At 44.8% G+C, this 23909-nt stretch overlaps 7 protein-coding genes, 2 non-coding genes and 1 pseudogene across 9 annotated transcripts, besides 3 other annotated features.

The window, feature by feature from the left end:
- Positions 1 to 320: 320 nt before the first annotated feature.
- On the reverse strand, positions 321 to 1094 carry atp6 (ATP synthase subunit 6; the record flags this gene model as incomplete). Its single annotated transcript has 1 exon — positions 321 to 1094. A coding segment is annotated over one exon (774 nt), but the record flags the coding sequence as incomplete, so codon positions are not given.
- A 22-nt stretch (positions 1095 to 1116) lies between these two features.
- Positions 1117 to 11546: a repeat region (first copy of large repeat R).
- Positions 1403 to 1494, reverse strand: trnS-GCT. Its single transcript has one exon. It is a non-coding gene; the product is annotated as a tRNA-Ser (tRNA).
- Positions 7396 to 7514: a dispersed repeat (second copy of repeat X-08).
- rpl10 (ribosomal protein L10) lies at positions 7531 to 8019 on the forward strand. Its single transcript has one exon. The coding sequence runs from the start codon at positions 7531 to 7533 to the stop codon at positions 8017 to 8019; it is 489 nt and encodes a 162-aa protein (YP_009640784.1).
- ccmB (cytochrome c biogenesis B) lies at positions 8331 to 8951 on the reverse strand. The gene has a single exon. It carries the CDS (start codon positions 8949 to 8951, stop codon positions 8331 to 8333), a length of 621 nt encoding a protein of 206 aa, YP_009640785.1.
- trnK-TTT lies at positions 11000 to 11072 on the forward strand. The gene has a single exon. It is a non-coding gene; the product is annotated as a tRNA-Lys (tRNA).
- On the forward strand, positions 11358 to 12164 carry rps4 (ribosomal protein S4). Its single transcript has one exon. The coding sequence runs from the start codon at positions 11358 to 11360 to the stop codon at positions 12162 to 12164; it is 807 nt and encodes a 268-aa protein (YP_009640786.1).
- A 136-nt stretch (positions 12165 to 12300) lies between these two features.
- Positions 12301 to 12453, forward strand: nad2 (NADH dehydrogenase subunit 2; one part of a trans-spliced gene, as the record gives it). Coding sequence (YP_009640764.1) covers positions 12301 to 12453 — 153 coding nt within the window.
- A 1208-nt stretch (positions 12454 to 13661) lies between these two features.
- Positions 13662 to 14054, forward strand: nad2 (NADH dehydrogenase subunit 2; one part of a trans-spliced gene, as the record gives it). Coding sequence (YP_009640764.1) covers positions 13662 to 14054 — 393 coding nt within the window.
- Positions 14055 to 20723: 6669 nt separating this feature from the next.
- Positions 20724 to 20938: a dispersed repeat (second copy of repeat X-02).
- Positions 20939 to 20940: 2 nt separating this feature from the next.
- atp8 (ATPase subunit 8) lies at positions 20941 to 21420 on the forward strand. The gene has a single exon. The coding sequence runs from the start codon at positions 20941 to 20943 to the stop codon at positions 21418 to 21420; it is 480 nt and encodes a 159-aa protein (YP_009640787.1).
- Positions 21421 to 21991: 571 nt separating this feature from the next.
- cox3 (cytochrome c oxidase subunit 3) lies at positions 21992 to 22789 on the forward strand. Its single transcript has one exon. The coding sequence runs from the start codon at positions 21992 to 21994 to the stop codon at positions 22787 to 22789; it is 798 nt and encodes a 265-aa protein (YP_009640788.1).
- Positions 22717 to 23004, forward strand: sdh4 (annotated as a pseudogene).
- The last annotated feature ends 905 nt before the right edge of the window (positions 23005 to 23909 follow it).

The following is a 23909-nucleotide window of genomic DNA, read 5'->3' on the forward strand; positions in this document are numbered from 1 at the left end:
CACAATGGATCGAACAACTGGAAATGATAACAGAATGCATAGGTCATTAGAAGGAGTTCAAATAAGCGGAGAAATATAGTATACCACCTTACTTCTTTCGTCTATGAGGAATAAATAAAATTGAAGAACCCGCGGATATGTGCAAAACTTTCATTCTTGTTAGCCGGAAAATGGCTCGTGGTAAAGACAAGATATACTTTGACCAGACGTGCTCGGAATCTTTTTGTCGATTCGGGGGAAGTTCTCGTACCTTCACCTCTACAATTCGGTAAAGCGGCTTCGCCTCCTCGCTTTTGTTCAATTATAAATAAATAACCACTTTAATGGAGATTTATAGCATCATTCAAGTAAATACAGATTAAGATCGTAAAAACATAAGCTTGTAATATAGCTACACCTAATTCCAGACCGGTTAATGCAAGAACTATAAATAAAGGACCAAGATCCCCTATAAAAAACAAAATATCATTCATACATAGCATAGTCCAAGCGAACCCACTTAAAATCTTTACTAAACTATGACCGGCCATCATATTAGCAAATAAACGTATTCCTAAGCTTAATGCGCGAAAACAATAAGAAATTAGCTCAAGGAGTACTAAAAAAGGTGCTAACGGCAGTGGGACTCCTGCGGGTAATAAGAAGCTTAAAAAATGAAGCCCATTTCTTTGAAATCCTACTATAGTAATGCCAATAAAAATGGAAAATGAGAGACCTAAAGTAATGAGAAAATGACTTGTAACTGTGAAGCTATAAGGTATCATACCCTGAAGATTACAAAATAACAAAAAAGTAAAAGTGACCAAGATGCAAGGGAAAAACTTTTGTTTAACATTTCCGGAAAGACCCCCTATTTGTTCGTTTACCAGGTTAAGCACGAAATCATAAATAAGCTCTACCAAGGATTGCCAAGCATTTGGTACTAAGTTTCCTCCTCCTTTTTTTGTAACAAAATGAATCAGAAGTAGGACCAAACTGAGAGTTAGCAGCATAAACAAAGATGAATTTGTGAATGAGAAATACAAGTTTCCTATCTTCATAGGAATCAATGGGAGAATGGAAAATTGCTCAAGTGGGCTGTTGGGCGTAATCGTAAGAAACACTTTTCATTTCATCCCTGTAGTTCCGCTTCTTGCTCTAAAAATTAGGAAAGACTTGTCGGAAATCGCCAGTTGGCTTGGTCCGACCAAGAAAGGCATGGGACTCTTTGGGCATTGCTTGGGTCGAGTGAAGTAAAGACTGGCTACCTATAATATAAAGATCCCTCACTGCACACTTTAGATATAATGAAAACCTTTAGTTTAGGAGTCATTCAGGCTAGATCTAAAAAAAGAACATAGCCTTCGTATGATCCCTTTCTAGTACCCTATCTTGAGCAGGAAAGTGTTCAGTAGGAAAAGACTGGAAGAAATGGGATTCGAACCCATGCATGATGCAATCTTCTTGTATGTCGATTTAGCAAACCAATGCCTTAAGCCCTTGTGCTATCCCCCCATGATCAGATCAGATAGCCCTTTGGGCAACCAACCCATTTCGCTCTATCATTTCTTCTTTCTTTCCTAGCCTACTCAAAAACTATTTAGGAAGGGCTACCGTTATATACGCAATTAATAAAGGATGCCGAATCATCCACCGAATCCTATGTTTCATCCTAGTTTATTTGATGTGTATACCTGTTTTTCAGTTGGCCTCATGTATATCTAGGCCAATGTGTCTTATTGGGCTTAGTATGTGCTTAGTTTCGGTTAATCCTTAGGCTCTTTTTGATTACGTAGAAACTTGGATTATTTTTAGCCTTTGTAATCGTAATCTAATTTCAATAATTTTTTCCATAGGTTAGTTTCTTTATTTTAGAGCTCGGGGAGTGTCTTGAGTTCTTTGTTTGGTTGCCTGGGGTGGGGTATGCCCCTTCATTTATGTTTACTTCGGGGGTTCTCCTCCATCGGTCAATGTATTCTTACTTACCGAAAAGAAAGACTAGTTAGGTACCGTAGGTAGAGCATATTCCAACACTTCGGATAACCACTTGACATTGGCACCTTGGCCAGGTAGATCCGTCCCACTCTCCGGACCTCACCTCTGCTTTTTTGGAGTACGGGATGACTCGGATGGGCAGATAAAACAGAACCTGTCAGTTACGCCTTTAGGGGCCGCCACGTATAGCTTTAGTTTATGCTGTAGCATCGGTTATTGCTCTGGTTACGAATGACCCAATCTATCTATGGCAACCACCCCTACTTTTAGTAGATGGAGATGCGCACCTAGGAAAGCGCGGAATAGACCTACGTGTCGGCCAGTGCCGGGGCAGAGATAGGGACCATGAAAGCATGGGATTCAATCGAACCTTTTCGGACAATTCCTAACGCAGAAGAGGGATGCTAATAAGCTGACAGCTCAGGCATGGCTTCAATAGCGAAAGAAGTTCTTTCTGATTTGAATCAAGAAAGACAATGAATTTACGAGATCTTGATCCGTTCAGTGCCTTCACTTGTGAACAACAGGGACCCATTCTGTTGATTGCTTCTCTGCCCCAGCTCTAACAAACTGGTTTTTCTTTCTCACAGAATTAGGGAAATCATTAGATTCTTCTTCCTTCTTTCGGTAACATATACCGAGATAGGCTGGGAAATCCCCCTTCGATAGACAGGTGGCAACTTGACCTCTAAGTAAGGACAGGAACGCCCGTGCCCAATCAAACACCACAATCATGAAAAGCACCTGAACCGAGACCTAAAGCTGAACCGCTGAAGGAACCTCTTTCCGTTGTTAAAGCAAGTACGCTTTTCAAGCTTTTTCCTTACTCTTACTAAAGCAGGCACACGCAAAACTCTCTATTTGGCTTTTCACTGAAACCAATACGTCTAAACATAAGGTAGGTGCTTTCACGACTCACTAAACGGGGGATCAAAATCTTTGCGCAGTAGAGGCGGAGGACGAAGCGAATGTAGAGGACACAGCATATCCAGGGAAGGAAGATGGACTGGACTCACTCTCATTCATGGCATGGGCAAAAGCAGCCCTAATGACTTTCAGTGAAGATATGCTTATACGGCGAAGTCAGTCACAAAGTCTATGTTCGTATGCTTTCACTCTAAGCCGACCATCCAAAAAGGATGTGCACAATTGATCATTGACCGCAGTCTTCTCTTTTCTCTCCCAATGTGGGGAACTTTTTTCGGTTTTTTTCTCTTCAGCACAGCACTCAATGGTGATGCATGGCGTCATTACTGAATCCTTTCATTGACCTTTCTTTTCTATAACGAAAAAAGCCCTCCTCTCGGTGATGTGGGTGAGAAACCCAAATCAGAAAAGCTCAGCAAGCCAATGGCTCAACGGTTCTCACCACCCTCCTCTGGCGCAAACACCGTTTGCTGCGCTGCGCTCATCACGAGAAGCCGGGGAACTCTCTTGGGTGGACTTCAAGCGCGATGATAGTCAGTCTGAAGTTTTCTACTATGCCATCTTTATTAGTTCAAAGACCGGGCTTGGGGGTTGGTCTCAGTGGTCAATGAAAATGTACTAGTGTGCTGTCTTAACATGCAGAAATTTTATTAGACTGCTAGCTTTACCAGCGGTAGGAGGGTGAAAAGACGGTGCATGAGCGAAGTAGGATCCTCTTTTTTTGTATCCCATCGACGATATTCTTTGGTTTTGGTACATAACAATTTGCATAAGCAAAGTCGAATATTTGTTACAAATCTAGATCCTGCACTCTCATCTCTAGTCTCTAGCTATCATCTTAGTATATTAGTCAAGCTATATCTTGTACTTTCTTGGGCCTAACTAAGAAAAGAGAACAAGAAAAGCAAAAGCAAATACGACTTTCAGCCAGGCTGCTTCATTCAAGTCTAGGACTTAGGCAAGACTTATAAATCGAGCAGTTATAAAGCAGTTTAATCGCATTTATCGTCTCTCACTTAGCTCTGATCTGGTGTCGTCGCTCACAGTCCAAGAAGAGTAGTCCTTTCATTGGCTAGCGGGATTACGCTTAATGGGATAGACCGATCATCGCTTCCTTCCTCTACTAGTTCTGGAGTCAAGCCAGCAAAGAAGTAGACTCCTTCCTTTTTCACTGGCTAGCATCATAGGGATATTCGACGTTTAATGAGATAGTCTAGTTCTAGACTAAAGCTAGCAAAAAACAAGACTGAGGTCGATAGGGGCATTACTAGTAATTGCTAAGGTGCTTTATTAAGTATTTTCCACGCTCCTCTCCAGTCTCTTTCCAGCCTTTGTGATTTCATATACTATTCCCGTATGCCATATCTCTTATTCAATCTTGCTATACGTCCAAGCTCGGTAGTTGGAAGCAGAACTGAGACTGGATGTGACTGAAGGAAAAGGGAGATAGGTGTGATAGGAGGGCACGGTTAAACAGGTAAGCGAAGGCTCTCTCTCTCGCTCTGTGGTCTTGTGTGAACTCCTTTCCGCCCATTATTGATCTTCACTCTAAGTGAGCAGGTCAAAGCAGTTGAGGTGATAGCAATAGTAAGCAGGGAAGCAGAAGCAAAAGGTCTTCAAAGAACTTTTGTGTAATAAAGCTTCTTGGTCTCATTTCATTGGTCTCTAAGGCAAAGTCTCGCTTAATCGTTCATCGATCTTTTTCTGTAAGGCCTCGGGCCCCACGAATTCCGATTTCTGTTTTTGTTTGTATTAAAGTGTTGGTAGCTTCTAGCCTCGAGCTGGAAAGTCTCATCGGCGGGGGTACTATAGATATATCATAACTCTCTAATTGAGACTCAATCTATACAATCAATCAATCAGTATGTGCAATATACCGGTCTTTGCGATATGCTCTTTCAAATAGATCACAGATCTTCCCGCTTAGCTGCACTGCTCTCTGAGCTCTTTTGTCCGCTATCGCTTCCTCTAGTACTAGCTCTGATCTCTCTTCAGCAGTTGCAGTACGATTCTTTAATTCATCTCCTGCCCTTTATAGTCGTAATCGCTAGAAACTCTATATCATTGGCAATTGGCATTGGCGTAATCTTTTTTCTCCTGTCGGAAGGGGGTCCTGTCGAAAGCAAGAAAAGGCATTGCAAATGGCGTGCCCTTACTCTAATTCTAAATAAAGCTCTTTTGCGCTCTTGGTCAGGCCTGTAACAAGTATCTAAAAAATCTTTTCTTTTCGGCCTATGGTTCGGTCAAAGCAATGACTTGAGTGAGTAAGGAAGTAGGACCTTTTTACCCCGGCTGTGAGTTATTACTGACCCCTCTCTGTCTCTCCCCCGCGCTGTGAATGAAGTGAGTAATTCGTTGGTGCTTGCCCTTCAGTAAGTAGTTCGGATGGCTGGATACATGCTACGCTCTGCCACGCTTGCCTGACCGCGAGAAGCCTTAGGGTAAAATAATCTTGAACAGCAATTTGAGAGCATCTTTGGAATTGAAAGAAGGGGCTAACCTGACTTTCACTTTCATAAAAAGAGAAAACTGGACTTGCACTTTAAGAAATGGAATTGCGATGAGCCAGAAGTTAGAATCTCGCCTAACCACCTGTCTCCGTCTCCCGTAGTTCCCCCCAGAAACATCCGTTTGCCTACTTCTACTCTGGCCGGGGGTAACAGTCTTTTTGAGAACCAAGTGGCCCTTGAGGAAGACCTTCAGAAAACCCCTCTAACTCGGGGAAAGGAATTCAAGCCCATAAAATGAGTCAAGTCTATGATAGGTACCAATAGTCTTTATGGCGCTCTTACCCCTTATGCAAAGCACCAATGACTTCGGTCTTCTGAAAGGGGCTTAGGGCATATCATCAAAGAAAGAATCCCGAGGAAGGGGGTGAAGCTGAGGTTAGAAACGGTTTCTCCCGCTGTTGCTAGTTCTTCCGTTGTTGGTAGTTCCTCAGGTCGGGTTGTTTATTTTTCAGAGCTTTTTCAATTCTTTCAGAACCTTTCGTATGCGCCTATTGGAAGATTTGGGCTACCTCCTCTCTTTCCGATCTCATTCAGATAATAAGCCAGTCCGGTTTATTAGATAGTGAGTGGGTAAGAGAGGTGCTTGGTCTGTCTCCGAATGTGGGCCTAGAAGCATTAGCCGAGTCTCTGAATATTCCCGAGGGTTCTCAGGATAAAGACAGCCTTAAGGTGCTAACGGAGCTTCCACGGTCTCAGTCCATGAAGGTGCTTGCTTTATTGGTTGGCAGCTTGGTTATAGTCGTTATGAAGAATGAAGGAGCGACGAAGGAGCTCACTTCCACGACATGGGAAAGGATCATGGGATGAGGAAAAGAAAGAAAAGGTGCAAGGTGAGGAGATATCGAGAGGTAGAATAGGTGAAATGAGTTCAAAGGAATTAGTTAAGACACGCTTCTTTAGCACAGGCCACGGAGTGAAGTTGGAAGGTTCAATGAACTACGCGAAGGGGAAATCTTGGGCGCTATTGTTGTCTATATACAAGTGGCGTAGGCGAAGCTGTGGCGACTCGTGGAGTAGACAGCGAGCTCCGCTTGAACAGAAAGCAGCAAGCTGCAAGCACTACTCCAAAAGCAGTGAGCTCCGCAACAAAAGCGAAGCGAGCCGCGGTAGCCTATTAAGTTTTTCAGCTGCATCGTACCGTACTATGGGAGGGGTCCGTACCTCCTTTAGATAGAGCCCCCCTGCTCCTAATGTAGAGCTAGAACTACTGCTACCGTGGAATCCGCGGTCACACATAAGTATCTCGCCTTCCAAAAAAAGCGGCTGCTAATTAGCACTAATGCTAATGGGGACCATCGATCAAGAAGGACTTCGGAGACTGCAATCGAATTGATCAAAAAAGAGAAATAGGGCCAACTCTTCTAGTTGCGCCTCTAACCTTACTACGCTACCCTGATAAAAGGTCGAATTCAGCAGGACTGCAGGCACGAAATGCCGATCAAATCCGTTAAAGGAAGCCTAATCAAAGCGGGCAAACAAGAAGATCTGACTGAGTTGATGATGGACCGGATCTCGAAAGGCGAGAGGCTTTCATAAAGACGTATGAGAAACGGAGGGTCGAGAGAGGCTTATTGCACGATCCACCCAACCGCTAATAAATGCTGCATAAGATAAGAGAGTGGGAGGCCGGCCCCCGCCCATCTGGAGGTGCACACCCATTTATGAACATATACAAAGGGCTAAAGAGAGAAGTCCATGGAGAACTACCAAATCCAATGACTTTGATTTGTTCGTACCATTCTGTCATCGATCACTGCTGGGTCGGTTGGTGAGTCACCCAAAAAAAGCATCGAGAAAGGTCAAGCATATATGTTTTATGAAATGATCAGCGGTTTCATTTATGCTATGCCCTGCATCGTGTTCGTCTGTGTTTATTGAGCTTTCAGCGCCATGCGCTTTGCTTCGCTTTATAAAAGAGAGAGAGCCTTGTCTTGAGAGTGAAAAGAAAGGGCAAGCGATAGAAAGGATAGTCCCTCGCGCGTTCGCGAGAACTACTAGAAAATGGTGAGATCATTAGATCATTAGTGAAAGAAGGACCAACGACGATCCTATCCTAAAGGAGAAGAAGGAGTAGGAGGAGTCAGTTTTCTTTGAAGATCGAGGAATCAATCTCCCAATTATGCCATTCGGAAGAAGTCTTCTACAGAGGGAAAGCCTGTTACGAGTAAGTGGAGAGGAAAGATCTCCAGAGATTCTTATCTCATTCCATTCCAGTGGCTCAACCAGTAACCAATGGCGAAAACTAAAAAATCCATGGTTTCCCGGTAGAACCCTATTTCGCCCAAGTTGTTTCAGAACCGGAAAAAAGAAGCGGTTTTTCGCACAGCTTGCGCATAGTGCAGGTCCCACTTGTATATCGTATTTGGCCGAAGAAGCATCGGACAGGTTGGAGTTCTTACCTTCTTGGGATTCCATGGACCAAGATCTGCTTTTATTATATGGGCAATACCGATCTACTTTAGTAGATCATATGGATGTAGAAAAAGCTTCTCATTTTGATGAATTGGAAACATCTCTTTTCCATTTCTATTTACCCAGTTCATATCTTTGTTTCGTGTGTTCCCCGGAGGAATTCGATCTCTTCAATCTCGGGATACCACCTAAATAACTATAACTGCGGCCAGAGAGTCAAATAGGTCGGGAAGAAAGAGTCTGAGGTTGGGTTGGACGACATACATCTTGGTTGGTCCCACCACCACTGGGGATTGGACATATATAGAATCTTTCTTCTAAAAAAGTCTTATTATATATATATATAATTTTATATTCTTATTTATTTAAATAGCTGCAAGACCACAAAACGGGGTGAAAAAAACCGAAAGCCCTTCTTTTAAGTTCCTCCCAGATACATGGCTTACATACCCGGCTCAACATTCTTGGAAAACAATCGAATCGAGGGTCCGGAGGAGAATTGGCCATTCAATCTTGTGAACTAATCGAGACCGAAATTGGAGAAAGAGATACGAACGGAAAGGAATAACCAATCGATGAAAGAACATGAAACCATTCTGTTTCAATAGAGGTACGAGAAAGGGTTGGGGGCAATGAAGTAGGTGAAGTGGTTGGATTTTGCGAGCTGTTCCCACCACTGCTGGATGTGATTCCAAGAGCCGAACGAGAATGAATACCACACAGAAAAGTCAAGACCAGGCTCCCTAATGGAATGTTTAACCGATCCATTCCGGATCGACCGAATTGGTACGGAAGTTGTAACATGGGAAAACCACGGAAAACACGACTTATTTGAATAACCCGGTGACCTACCAATTGTAGAAGTAGGATTTTTGGCAAGCAATAAGCACTTAAATAATACAATTCAAGTGTACCATCTTCTTTCTCATTTCGAGGAAAAGGTGCGGAAGGAAAAGGAAACAACGGAGGGATCCGAATCGGACCTAAATGGGAATGACATGAAAAGTCTTTTTCAAAACCTAGCATTAAGGGCGTTACGACGATATATGAGAGGAATGGAGAAAAACTCGTGATTGGTGTGGAGGGGAAGGTCTGTTTATAATATAGTTCAAGAAAGAGTCGTCTCATTTCCTTACTTCTTCGTTCTTTCTAATTCATTCACTTCAAGACTGGTTCTGAACGCCGCGTAACATCATCTTCAACCAACCTCCATCGTACCGGTGCGACCACTAAAGAATTGCTTATACACTAAACAGCTGCTTATATACGCTTACTAAAAGACTGACTTTTATTCATATTCAATTCATTAGGCCAGCGTGAAACTAAGAAAGATAGATGTGCCTAAGGCGTAAGCAAACTGTGCACGCTAAGAGAAGAGGAGAGATGTTCGCAATGACTACCACAAGAAAGCCGCCCCCTCTCTCTAAAAGGGCCCGTCACTTCGTTCGTACCTTCTTGGCTTAGGCTTGCAACTTCACTTACTTTATGGCCTTGCCGCCTTTTTATAGCAGAAGCTAAGCGCTTGAAAAGCGCGCTAAGAAAGGTTGCTTCTGTCGGCCTTTATGTGCAACAGTCCACCAGTAGCGGAAGATAGGGTTACCGTACATACAAGAGTCTTCCAGTTCTTACGGAAGCTCTTTCTTACCAGTCAAGTAGTACAACAGCTGTCTCTTATCTTATAGCCCGGCGCGGCGGGTCGCCTTTTTAATTCAGTAGATAGAAGAAAGTATTAGATAAGGAGTAGGTGAGTGAGTCCTCGCTGACCTGAGCGATTTCGATCACCTAGCAGGCCTTTTCTTTGGTAGGTAACATCGCCAAAGCGTATCATCAGATTTGACTACGAAGGAAGGAACTCGGCAGAAGATCGGTCTGCAAGAAAGGCCTACTTATCCACGGGTTCATTGACAAAACCGCCGTAGGAATGGAGACCTTTCAATAGAGCGGAGGCGAACTGATCAACGAGAAAGAGGCCCTACTCACTACAAAGGAATACACCACAAGATCGAACTGCACTCATGCCTCTCCCGCATCAAGTTGACCGCCAGACTGGAGCTTCGTAACATGTTGACGAAGACCTCCGAACTGAGGGTTCGGTCAGTACAAGAGACTACTTTGTCTCCTCGGAAGAAGAATAGCCCCGCTCTCTAGCCGACTGATCCCGTTGATCAAACTGGGAGGGAACGTGTCACATTAGAGGTGAACGATCAGAGGTGTCCTCTAATCACTACGATGAGCTGGTCCCTCTTTTAGTAGACTCAGCTATGAATATTCATGAAAAAATGAATGCCTCTTTCACAGCTAACCCCATTTTCTTAATGCCGAGACTTTCTCTTTCGTCGAGCCCCGAGCTTGTGGTCCTCCTTTGAGTTTGGGTTCAATTGGATGAATCTGTCAAGTCAAGGTCAACGTACGTAGCAGCAAGGATGGTGCATCGCCTCTTTCTCGTTCTCGCTCGGGAGCCAAAACGAACACGCCTGCTACCTACTGTACTGGACCTTCGACCAGGCATTCTACCTTTGTCGAATCGGAACCAATACCACTGCATTGCGCTCGAACAGTTGAGCGGCCGCCGGCCCTTCCGTGCACAGATATAGATTCATTCTTCGTACCTGGTCCAGCCTCACAACCCTTCGCGGGTTGGTAAGAAGTCAGTCTTGTTTGGTAAGACGGAATTTTACAAAGAAAAGAGAGTGCTCGCCCCGGCCAACAAAGACCGTAATTACATAGATAACTGCTCCTCCCCTTCTCCGTCTTTAAGGCTTTAAGGCGAACCGTATGGCGGCTGGAAATAAAGACGACCTCACCTTCTCGTAGATGGTGTCAGTGAGAGCCATTTTAGTACCCCCCGTTGACCTTTTTTTGTAGATAGAATCTTCAATGAGTGGAAACAAGCAACCTTACTAAGCTAAGAAAGGTGCTTGTTGAGTAAGGCCGGCTTTCTTCGAATGCTTGAGCGCTTCTTTCTCATATCGATCATTCAATATCCTTGACTTTTCAATAAGGGGCGCGTTAGCTAGGCCGTTTTCTTGCAGGAGTGCTAGCGCGCGCCCTTACGTTTTCTTCGCTTGCTCTGCAGTACGAGCCTCATACAAAGCCGCGCCCCTTTAATATGATGAAGAGGGGCCGCCCTCTTTTCTTTTCCGCACCAATCCTTATTTACTACTACATCTTTTTTGGGGTGTATAGCTCAGTTGGTAGAGCATTGGGCTTTTAACCTAATGGTCGCAGGTTCAAGTCCTGCTATACCCAAACCTAACTTGCACTATACTATGAGTAAGGATGCGTAGTAGCGCAAAGAGCACTCTTTGGCCTTTAGATTAGAGGCGCTTCGCCGTCTTTGATTGGATGGAAACATCTATCTAAAGTGTGCAGTGAAGGAGAAGAGTAAATAGTAGGGGAAAGAAGAAAATGGCACATTGACATTCATCTTCCTCTCGAAGGGCTTTGAGAAGAGGGGCAACAGTGAAGATACCGAGACCGTGTCTATGGGGTCTTAGTAAGAATCTGTTGCAAGCAAATGCATGTAAGGGAGGAATGCCCGCATTAAGATTTAAAACTTGTCGTCTACTTGAAGGAAATGTTTGGAACAGGAAACTTACAATAATACAACGCCGCATTCTTCGAAGATTGAGGAACAAGACGAGATCTATTAAGAGAATGATTTATTCTCGAAAAAATCTGAATAGTTACATCCAATTACAAACTACACGAAAGTTGCCCCTTGATTTGAATTTTATCTTTGTTATCAGTACCTTTTTTTTTTTCATTAGCTTTGGCGTTCCGGTTGCCTTTAGCGCCGGCGAGAGTCTTTCAGCCGTACCTTCCCATTCGGATTGGTTTACCTTTACCGAGGATATGCTGGAAGACTCAGCGAGTTCCGGGCGTAGTAGTAGTACCTCAGCGGTAAATCAACCGCTTCCGGGGGAACAAGCTACGCCTCCCGCTCTTCCGGGAGCTCGGACTCCGCCCTACACCCCCTACCCCTATGGCCCGGAGGAAGTGATAGGAGGGGATTCGGTCCGCTCTATAGAGGGCCGCCTCCTGTCGGGCAAAACAGCGCCTTCGTCGCTAGATATATATCTAGCCCGGATCAACGCCGAGGACCTATTCGAGGTCAAGGTGGATATCATCCGGGAGATGGCGGGCCTGCATCCAAGTGGCGATTGGCTGGGGCGGGGGGCTCGAGCCCTCGATAATCCGAGGGGGAAGGAGTCCTTGGGGGAGCTCCTTCAAATGCGTAGAGACCTACGGGCTAGGAATTTGAAATCCGAGACCTTCGGCCTATTAAAGGAGAAGGTTTTCCTTAGGGATACCCCCCCCTCAGAAGGCTCTTCCGCATAGTCCCGCGATCCACAAACGGACGCATGGGACTATGCCTTCCTAGCCGCGTGCAGCCTACCTGCGGGAGACCGTAACGTCAGTCACTAAGTACTCCATACGTGGGAAATGAAAGCAGAATTCGTTCGGATCCTCCCACATGTTCAATCTTTTTTTAGCGGTTTCCCCAGAGATCTTTATCATTAATGCAACCTTCATTTTGCTCATTCATGGAGTTGTATTTAGTACGTCTAAGAAATTTGATTATCCACCGTTAGTCAGTAATGTGGGTTGGCTTGGATTACTTAGTGTTGCGCGCCTAGGAGGGCAGCGCGCTTTGGGATGCGGAGGAGCTATTATCGCCCAGTTCCCTAACCTAATGCGGCACCGGGTTCGGACCGCAGGGAACCGTAGCATGGGGGGGCTTAGAATCCTTTTGCCGCCGCAAGGCTGGCTAATCGTACGCAGCAGGCTCGAAGACCCCTGGTTCTGAAAGGCACATGAGTCCGAACGCTATGTTGAATGTGCGACCGACACTAGGTAGGTACCTGTGCAGGTGAGGCGTCGGTCGGTCCTAGAAACGGCGGCAGCGGCGCGAGGAGTTCACGACCGAACGTGCTGCAACCTAGGGATCACCAGGCAGCTCTTTCGCTCTCTAGGGATCGGGGGGGCATAGCACAATTCTTCTTGGAGGAGGGTTGGTTTGCCCGGGTGACTGATCCTGCCATAATGTAATCCTACCTATACTATAGCACCGACACCCGAAGTAGAGCATACATACGACGATCTTCATGCGTGAATAGCGGGGAGGAAAGAAAGGGCGGTAGATGATAATGAGAAAAGGCGCCGCGTCTGGGCGGGCGGAATGGATGAGCGAAAGGTGTCATGCCATGGAGTGGGTAATATCCCGAGTCTCATGTAAGACAACTAAATGCACCTCGAGGTGCTGCCGAGGAACTGAGGGACCTTCTCGAGCACAGGATAGGTAATTGAGAGATAGAGCTAGCCTATTCGTTATGGGGAATCAATGCTCCGGGCCGAATAGAGCTTACCTACGGCACCTGGCTTTCTCCGGCGCATATTAGCTTAGCTGCGCTTAATAGGCCGGTTTGCCTTCCTCTCTGGCGGCCTCCTTACCTTACCCCCGCTACACTCTCACTCCAAGCTACGCCTGCTGAGCAAGATGCATTGCGATTTCCTCTTCTGTGGACGCACCTATGACCCGGGACGGGAAGAGAAAGACTTTTTTCTACGGCGAGCTTTCTCTCGTAAAGCCAAAGACGCCCCAAGACAAGTTCCAACTGTTGGGAAGGGGACATGATCAATAGAACCTGGCTGGATCCGGGCTGGGAGAGGGGCGCCCATTCCTAACCACTTTCGAAAAGGTTCGCTCATGCTGGAGGGAGCATCCCCACTTAGTGATCGGTCCGCTAGTTCACGCAAATCCGAAGAAGTTATCACGGACGAGCCACATGCAGGGAAACTTGCACGTGTGGTTCTGGCCGGGCTTTCCTGAGGTATCTAATAACCTTGCTTCTGCTCGCCGCTGGCGCACCTCTCCTAACTATTGCCCATTTATTCTGGAATAATCTTTTTAGGAGGGACAATTTTACATATTTCTGCCAAATCCTTCTATTATTAAGTACGGCTGGTACCATTTCGATGTGTTTCGATTCTTCCGAACAAGAGAGGTTTGATGCTTCTGAATCCATTGTATTAATTCCACTTCCTACTCGCAGTATGCTCTTTATGATCTCGGCTTATGATTCAATTGCCATGTATTTAGCTATTGAGCCTCAAAGTTTATGTTTTTATGTGATCGCAGCATCAAAAAGAAAGTCTGAATTTTCCACGGAAGCCGGCTCGAAATATTTGATCTTAGGTGCATTTTCCTCAGGAATCTTATTGTTTGGGTACGACCGGACAACTACCGATATCTATTAATATCTTTTCTTAGAATGTTGTTGTTAAATATATATCTATCTATATCGTAAACTATCGGATCGAGTATTACTTAGATGTGAAACTTGCGGACCTCATTGGTTGTGATATTGATCTTACGGGGGGAACGAAATCAAAGAATATATAGACTGACTTGTAGAGACCCTCTATGTAGTTGTCTATCTAGGGTGATCGATCTACATCTTTCCCCATAGCCCTGGGGCTGTGTCTCGATCTCCTATGTGCGAAATCTAAGGGACTTGTTCCTATGGAGATTCCCCTTGGTCTAATTCCACGCCTTATGACGAAAGGGGAGTCGGCGTGGCGTAAAGTGCAGATTGGGGGGAGTAGATAAAAATTCCCTTCTGGGGTATTCCGAAGGTGTAACCTAGGCAACAAAAAAGGGGCCCGATACTTCAACTAGAGGAGCGACCTGTTGGTTCACCAAACCCCGACTCAGCGTCACACGTTCTCCAGGTCCGAAGGGATCCAGCGCCCAACTACCGACTCCTCCCGGAATTGCGTTATCGGAGCCGAGCCAGGAATGGCCGTTAGTGGACACCCACCTTCACCGGTTAGAGAGGCCCTCTTTAATACATTAAGAAAAGATGTTCACAGGGGCCAGAAAGACTCGGTCATAGGAACTTAGACCACCTACGCGCTGGTGAAAACCACCTCGACCGGATCAGAGTAAACAACAATGTCGAATCAGGCCGCCCCTTGCCTTGAAAGAATTAACACGCGGCCACCAGCTTTCCCAAAATAAGGGGGGATCTGCTGCTTACTGCTCACGGAAACATCCGACCTATACTATAAGTCGTCCGCCTATTTTTCTGATCTCCTTTCCTTCTATTAATCAGATTTTTGGCTTTGACCGGTGAAAAATGGGGTTGATGGTGTTGGCTAAAAAAGAGGGAGAGAGGAGAGCCTTGGGGTACGCTCACTTCTGCATTTTTGTTTAGGTTCTCGAGATTCTCAATCGCTTTTTTTAGTGGGGAGGAATAGTGCGTGAATGACGATTCTCAGACGAGGGAATCGTTCCTCTCTAAATAAAAAGAAGCTAGTTCTATTGATAGAGCTTTCACGTCTGCGCATAGAAGACTTTTTTTTCCCTTCCATTCCGTTCTTACCATATCATGGGCAGTTGGGTTGGAATCCGTGTGATGGTTCGAAAGTGCTTTCAAATATTCTTCGCATCCCCAGAGAGATACATTGTTTCCATTGTGACTTGGTCGTCAAAAGGGGCACTACTAGTGTTGTGTACTTTTCATTGGAGCACACCTTTCGCTAGGAAGGGATCAGTTACGAGTACGAAATGCTTTTCACATACAAGTCGGATAGCGCGATAAGGCAGTTACACTCCTCCGCCTGGCATTCCAGTTCAAATACTAGTGAGGTAGACAACCTCATGTCATGCGTTAAAATAGTAATGACCTTGCCTACGGGCTCATTGGGACACTCAAGTACGAAGGAATTCTCCACTTAATTAAGGAAGGTGTCAGAGACAGAGGATCAAAGCAATGGAAAAGCAAGGGAACGAGGCGACCGGAGGGAGGGTTTGGTATGGTAGTGAGACCAATAGGGAAACATAATAAATAGGGAGTATGTGAAAGATCCATTGACACACGAAGGTAGAAGTCAGGTGTGTATTACATAGCATAGCTACTGAATTCGCAAAGACTCCTTCCTCTTTTAAGTTAAGTGAGGAACTCGCCTGAGGGAAAGGGACTGCGACCTTCAACTCCCAAGATATATCATATAATATAGCATGTTGCCCTGAGGAAGGATTGGAGTTATTTTCCTTCGGTCCATAAACGCAAGAATCGCGAGACGGCAGACATCGGCCGATGAGGCTAGTAGGGCCCTAGTCCTGTAACCATTTAGAAGGGGCAATGAGAATTCCTAACTGAGAAGTCACCACGAGCATAACAATCTGATTGGAACTTGAAAGAGAAGTGCATTTTTGAATGCCTAACTGAACGTTCAAGATTGGATTCAGAAGCTGAGGCGACCGGAAGGGAGGCGAGCGAAGTGAGGCCACTTTAGAGTCCCTCTGCCAAAGAATTTCATAGAGATAAATGGTTCAGCTCCCTTCTAAGCCTTGAGAGGATTAGAGGAATCATCGATGAAAGTGTTACTTACTTACTTACTTACGAAGATCGACTGGATAACCTTCTACTGACAGAGTGGTGGGTGCTACTGTCTTATCTTATCCCTTCTTCTTTTACCCCGGCCCGGGGCTGGTCATTCAGTTCAGTCAAGTTCATATGCTTTCCAACGTGGGAGTAAAGGGAGTTGGTAGCATTCCCCTGGCTTTCCATTTCCTTAGACTCTAGCCTCTAAGAAAGATCGAGATAAGGGCATTTCTTTGAGAAAGCATGGAATCCGAGTAGTTCTATGTCTCCGTTTTCTTCAGGTAAAGTCTCCGAATATAGCAGTTACTGATAAGGTAGACAAAAAGCAAGGTTAGCTATCGGATTGGTAGTAAGCAACATCGGAAGGTAGCAGAACGAAGTATTGCAATAGTCCCAGCAGCCAGAGACTGAAGCAGGTCGAGAGCCAGACTGGCTAACGAGGAAGTGTAGTTGCTTCAAAGCAGGATATGAAAAGGCTAGGAGGACAGTCCTCACAGAAGATGAAAAGATATGAAATCAATTCGTCTGGGTAAGTGAGAGAATGTTTTTCCGGTAGCCAATGACGTGATGAAGGAAGGAATTTTGCGAACAAGCAATTGCACACTCCTGAGGGGAAAAAAGCCACAACTGGATGATAGCAATCGAAAAGGTAGCAGTCGTTTGGCAGAAAAGCTGAGAAGTAAGTAGGCAAATTGAAAGCTAACAAGAAGGCCTTCTTCTCAAACCCCTTCTCTTCCTCAACAGGGCATTCGTGCAGAACCCCTTCTTTCTATGTCTTGCCATTCTTCATGTGTAGCTCCTTCTTGTGGTGATCGATCCCCAAAGCATTGAAAAAAGGAATTGACTTCTCCCAGATTCCTATCGTTCAAGGAATATCTTGTGTGCCAACCAAACCTGGAAGGTAGTGCCAGATCCCTAAGGATGCCAGACTCTCATTCGAACCCGATTTAGTCAGCTTTCTTAGCTCAATCCCTTATAGTGTTCATACCAGAGCATGGAAAGGAAAGCAATTAGCCAAGCTATGAAAGAAGAGTTTCATTGATGGCCTTCTTGTCTGCTAGAGGAACTGACATCTAATTCAACTATCTCAGCTTGCAGCATCGGAAGGAGAGAGTACGATACATCGGTGTAAAAGATTGATCCCTATTGCGGGGATGAGAGAAAAGAGTGAGATGACCGAAAGGGAAGGTGTGCAAAGAGGCATACTGGCTGAATAGGAAGCTAACCAAGGTACTGAAAAGACAATGGCAAGAGGTAGAATGAAGGAGGTTTCTCCAAAGCGGGATGAACTCAAGGAAAGCATCCGTAGGAGCCAATAGAAGGGAATGCGGTTTCATCAGCTACGCTTTATGCGCCAGGTTTTCAGACCTATCCTGTTGGATGAGCTGTTGTGTGCCTCCTTTTCATCCCCTCTGGATTGATGTCCTAAATACCATTTTTTCCTTTATTAGGATGCTTTTTGTTCGGATTAGCCTATCCCGCAAGAGAACTTCCTGAACTGGATAGTTTGACTGCGAATCTTCTTGCTATCAATACCCTGAGTTTAGTTCAAAAGGGTGATCTAGGATTTGCTATTACCTATCAAGCTCGAACAGTGGTGAACTACCCAGCTGCTAAAATCCATCTTTCCTCGATTCCTATGAGGGCGTGATAGACTTTGATCTGTATTTGAATCGTTTAGAGTGTTAGCAGATTTCCTTAGCGGGGAAGTCACTTGTCTCTTCGATTGACTTTCATTCAATATCCCATTCCCGCTGCATCGGCTGGTCAAAGATCACCCCAAAATTGATTCAAAAGCTGCGGTTGGCATGGCAGTGTGAGGTGCTCGTCGATCTCTCCGAACCGTTATACCCCAAGCCACGGCGAAACAGCCCAAGCGCAAGCAAGCTTGGCCGCCCAGCGTCCTCAAATCATTCAATGTCATCAGCTGAGAATGTAGATCAGTCATCAAGAAGTAAGGCCCAGAGAGCACACTGACATTCATTGCCATGTTCGATCTGAGTACAATCGAATTGCTAAGTTACAGCTACTCCTAGTGCGAAGAAAAAGAAAGAAAAAAAAGGGACAACAGTGTGTTGTGGTCGCGTACCCTTTGCACAGTGTTCTCTTCTGACTTTTAGACCTCCACTCCCTCTGCCACCATTCAATAGGCTTGACTTTCTAGCTTCTTCTTGCTTGAGCTGAGCACGTAAGCCAAGCCTTCACTTACTTATTCGTAGACTTTTCTGGAATCTCCATCTCCTCGTCGCACTTGTCAATCCGCCTTTCAAGAATATCTTGAATAAGAGATCCCTCCATAAAGAAAACCGATGGAACAACCACATCACCCTAATCATGAGGAAATGCGCTATGCTATAATATCGCCCAAAGAGCTTCGGCCTTAGCTTTTGCAAAGCTTCTTTTCCCTTTCCTTTTTGCACAACCTCTTCTGTTATAGAGTCCAATCGCGAGAGTCTAAACTTTGTTGCACTGGTCCGAGTTCGCCTGCCTTCGACTTAGTAGGTATGATGGGTGAACCGAACCGAGCCCCTATTAGATTAGACGGAGCTTCGTTGGCTGGAATAAAAGCACAAGAAGTTGCTTTACAAAAGGAGTCCTTAGTATGTGTCAAAACCGTTATAGTACTACTACACCGAAGTCTCGTACTCGAACTGGCAAGAACGGCCCAGCTTGCTGGCTGACTATTACCTGCTTACTTACTGGCTGACTTGGCAGCTGCCTTGAAAGCCTATTCCGATGGCGAGCAGTTACGATGGCTCCTTCCTAAATAAGTTATCTAAAAGTCAGTCTTTCTTTTTGTTTTCAACGATCTAGTGCTTGGTCCTTCACCTTTATGAGTAGGACTGACTCCCTTACATAGGTCTTATGTTCAGTACTTCGTATCAGGTTCTATCTATGGGACCTTAACGATAATTTTTTTGTTCTTTCTGAAAAAACCTAAGAGGTCCGTGACTGACCCTGTGTTCAGCACATGAGTTAGCGTTACCGCGTATTTAGTGGAAGCAGATAGTTAGGGACTGACCTGGTACCACTTTGAGTTACTGCCCCGAAGTACTAGACCAGCTCCTGTTGAAGAATAAGGCTTTTGAGCTGCCTGAGCATTGAATTTGGAACACAGGCCAAACGAAGTCGTACTGAGGACCCTAAGTAGTACTGTCAAAAACATCGGTACGTACAACATCCCCTTTCAAATTGCTGGACCTTCACGAACTTGCTGGAAACGGAGTACCGTGCCGGCAGGATCCCTATAAAGAAAGCCGCACAGAAAGATAAGACTACTTGGAATTCGGTGGGAATCCACAAAGACAGCGTAGGAGATATCGCCCATTATACTGCAATATGGTGAGCATAGCCATGTCTGATGAAAGAGCCACCTGCTGACCTGGTGTTGACGAACAAGTTCCGGAAGCATGCGAACAAGACTTGGGATCGCGGCTCGTACCAGTAAAGCCACAGAAATCAAAGAAGGCGCACGAAGGAAGGCAGTAGCACTAGCTTGATAATTTGTTCCGAGGAATGCAAAATAGCTGGACCTCTTATTGAAGGGGGCTCTAACATCATTCTGTTATTTCACCCCAGATTAATGATTAATGAGTAGCACAGAAGGCCACTCGCGCCACAGAAGTGGTATATAAGTGGTTATCCTTAGCAGAGTGGTGGTACGACACTACTTATCATACCACAATGAAAATGACCCCATTTTAATTGAAGCCCTCTATCGCTATGCTCCAACACTTATACCTATGCCCCAGCCTGAAGGTTCCAATGTTGCCTCGGCAGAGAGTCATCTCAGGGAGCAGTCGACTGTCATACAGATTTCGAAGGACAGTCAAGGGCACAAGTTAGAATGAAGCAATATGAGGATCAACATAGAAGTGAGAGGGAATTTTCAGTTGGAGACTGGGTTTTCTTGCGATTCCAGCCCTATACTATAGGCTTTTCCATAGCTGCTAGACAAAAAGACCCAGCAAGCATCAGCTCTTCCTGAGAAGGATTCAATCCAGCCCCTGCGACTTCGTCTTCCGCTCATAAGTAAGCTCTTCTCCACGGCATATTTTGACTCTGATCTTCGCTTCCTTCATTCGGTTTCTGGTTCTTGGCTGAACCAGTAGGTTGGAAACCTTCAAAGCAATATGCTGCTTTTACGCTCAAATACAAATGAAATTCGTGCTCAGTTCAAGTCAGCAGGATCTATCTCTTATGCAAGGTTTATTGATGAAGGTTACCTATTATTTATTGTAAATCTATATTTTTTATATAAAGTAAAAAAGGGCGCTCTCGTGCAATGCAATCTAAACAAGACAAACTTACAGAATCAAAGAACCTAACAAATGTAGGCGGAATACACTCATGATCTGCTTCACAAATGGGAGATTGGGTCGAAATCTATTTGTGAGATTAGGGATCGGCATATATTATCATAAGCATAAACATAAGTGAGGAGACCTGATTCAAATTAAAAAAGAACCTCTAGGAAGGTACCCTCGGCCGCCTATGACGGAGGACTTTTTTCCTCTTCTCTTAAGAATTTATCTGATAGGAACAGGCTAAACAAAAAGAAAAGGGGCTGTTTTTCGTCGGAATAGGGGCCTGTTGACACAATCCCATTTCTTTCTCCCTATTTTTCCCATGTATTTCTTGGAAAAACCAAGGCAATTGAATTGAATTAGCAAGTCTCCAGACTGATTTACTGGAGCAGGAGAAGTCACATCACTGAATCAATCATGCCTCAACTAGATCAATTCACTTATTTCACACAATTCTTCTGGTCATGCCTTTTCCTCTTTACTTTCTATATTGCCATATGCAATGATGGAGATGGACTACTTGGGATCAGCAGAATTCTAAAACTACGTAACCAACTGCTTTCACACCGTACGAACAACATCCGGAGCAAGGAGCCCAACAGTTTGGAAGATATCTTGAGAAAAGGTTTTAGCACCGGTCTATCCTATATGTACTCCAGTTTATTCGAAGTCTCCCAATGGTGTAAGGCCGTCGACTTATTGGGAAAAAGGAGGAAGATCACTTTGATCTCTTGTTTCGGAGAAATCAGTGGCTCACGAGGAATGGAAAGGAACATCTTCTATTTGATCTCGAAGTCCTCATATAGCACTTCTTCCAATCCTGGATGGGGGATCACTTGTAGGAATGACATAATGCTAATCCATGTTCCACACGGCCAAGGAAGCATCGGTTTTTAATCTCATTATGACTTGGTCGTTCAGAAGAGATTCTTTCTCGATCAGAATAGTGGAATGGAAGGCACTACAAGAAAGATATACTCCTTTTCAAATCGCCCCGCGAAGACAGACGTTCAGAAAGGTTCTCGAGATTCTCAATCGCTCTTTTTTTAGTGGGGAGGAATAGTACGGGAAGGGAGCGAGACCAAGCCGAGCCTCTAGTAGAGTAAGCCCTTCCCACGTGTAAAAATGAATTGCAGCCTCAACCATAGAGATCAACCTGCGCCTTTGATGTTAGGCCCCGGCGGAAAGTTTTCCGAAACCGAACTGAATGGAATTGTTACTTTCAAAAAATGCTTTCTGAAAAGAAAGAAGATCCATTTTCCCACGTAGTTCGTCGGTCAAACCAACAATTCTCTTCTCAAAGTAATAGGGAGATCCTTTTCTAGTTAGACTTCTTGCAATGAAAGAACCATCCCTTCCTATTTGTTTGTCCTGTCAGATAGAAAGAGAGACCCCAAAGAGCCTTCTTTACCACTTTAGGGGGCGGGGGTGAAGGGGGGGTTTACATGCAACCGAGGCAAAGTTGTTTATGATTGAATCTCAGAGGCACTCTTATCATTTGGTAGATCCAAGTCCATGGCCTATTTCGGGTTCACTCGGAGCTTTGGCAACCACCGTAGGAGGTGTGATGTACATGCACTCATTTCAAGGGGGTGCAACACTTCTCAGTTTGGGCCTAATCTTTATCCTATATACCATGTTCGTATGGTGGCGCGATGTTCTACGTGAATCCACGTTGGAAGGACATCATACCAAAGTCGTACAATTAGGACCTCGATATGGGTTTATTCTGTTTATCGTTTCGGAGGTTATGTTCCTTTTTGCTCTTTTTCGGGCTTCTTCTCATTCTTCTTTGGCACCTACGGTAGAGATCGGAGGTATTTGGCCCCCAAAAGGGATTGCGGTTTTAGATCCTCGGGAAATCCCTTTTCTTAATACTCTTATTCCCCTTTCATCCGGAGCTGCCGTAACTTGGGCTCATCATGCTATACTCGCGGGGAAGGAAAAACGAGCAGTTTACGCTTTAGTAGCTACCGTTTCACTGGCTCTAGTATTCACCGCCTTTCAAGGAATGGAATATTATCAAGCGCCCCCCACAATTTCGGATAGTATTTATGGTTCTACCTTTTTCTTAGCAACTGGCTTTCATGGTTTTCATGTGATTATAGGTACTCTTTTCTCGATCATATGTGGTATTCGCCAATATCTTGGTCATCTGACCAAGGAGCATCACGTTGGCTTTGAAGCAGCTGCATGGTACTGGCATTTTGTAGACGTGGTTCGGTTATTCCCATTTGTCTCTATCTATTGGTGGGGAGGTATATGAAGGAACGAATCAGTGGATTGAAGAATTCAAGCTCGAAGACAAAGAGAAGCGGGCTTTTCCAAAGAATTACTGCAGCTTTCCCACTCCCTTTGATTATCATATAAAAAAAAGTATCTTCCACTTTCCTACCAAATCTCTCTTTATTCTGGCACATAAATGAAGGGATCGAAGAGATTATGGCAGATCATGTTCACCAAGAAATGACCCGAAATTAGATAGATCTTGGTCTATTTTAGATTGTTCCTTTTAATCGTAATCAAAGATGTTTTCTTGTCTCTCGTTTCTTTTCTGAACAAATAGAAGAACCTAATGGATCGAACTCATCCTTGGCTGCTACGAAAGCAAATAGGCCTTGCGTTGCGGAAGGAACGTTCTGCTCTGAGTTGAAGGCAAGAGCTCCTTCCCTCCCTTCCTTATCGACATTAGCTGTATCCCATATCTCCCCATATCGTATTTAACTAGACCCCATCCCTCGCTTTGACTGTTCACCATATGTGTATCGTACCGACCCCATATCATACGTACAAGAATTGATTCCTTCTCCCCATATCACTCATTCACATGCCATCTCATTGTTCACCCGGAAAATCTTCTTGTTTAAGACAGATCGCTTCCCTCAGTCAGCGGGAGGCCTAGTCGATGTAGGCCCTCAAACCAAACGGCGGGCAGACCAGTCGAAGGAGTAGTTCACTTACCTGTTTGTACATATACTATACTCATACCCATATTACGATACAGATGTGTTCACCCTATCTTGCTTTCACGGCTTTGACCGGGAACCAAACCAAAGAGCCAATACACCAACAACCAAGGAACGGGAGTGGGTGGTCCCTAGGAACGGCAGAAAGGAAGTACTGGTTCAACCAGATACGAGTGACGGAACCGGTGTTGATCAAAGACATGCGCCGAGTGCCAGGAATGACTATAAGCCGATAGAGTCGTTTTAACATGCCATGAACCGAGATACAATTTTACTAGTGCCAGGTACAAGAAAGAGTGGAGTTGATTTACAGATACTAGTACCTGAATGACAAGTGACGAAAGCAAGAAAGAGTTACTAAAACCATTACGAATGACAAGTACACACAAGAATGACTCGATCGAGTCCCGAGAGACAGAT

The sequence above is a fragment of the mitochondrial genome of Lactuca serriola, assembly GCF_051521515.1.
Source record: "Lactuca serriola mitochondrion, complete genome".
NCBI classification, from domain to species: Eukaryota; Viridiplantae; Streptophyta; class Magnoliopsida; order Asterales; family Asteraceae; genus Lactuca; species Lactuca serriola.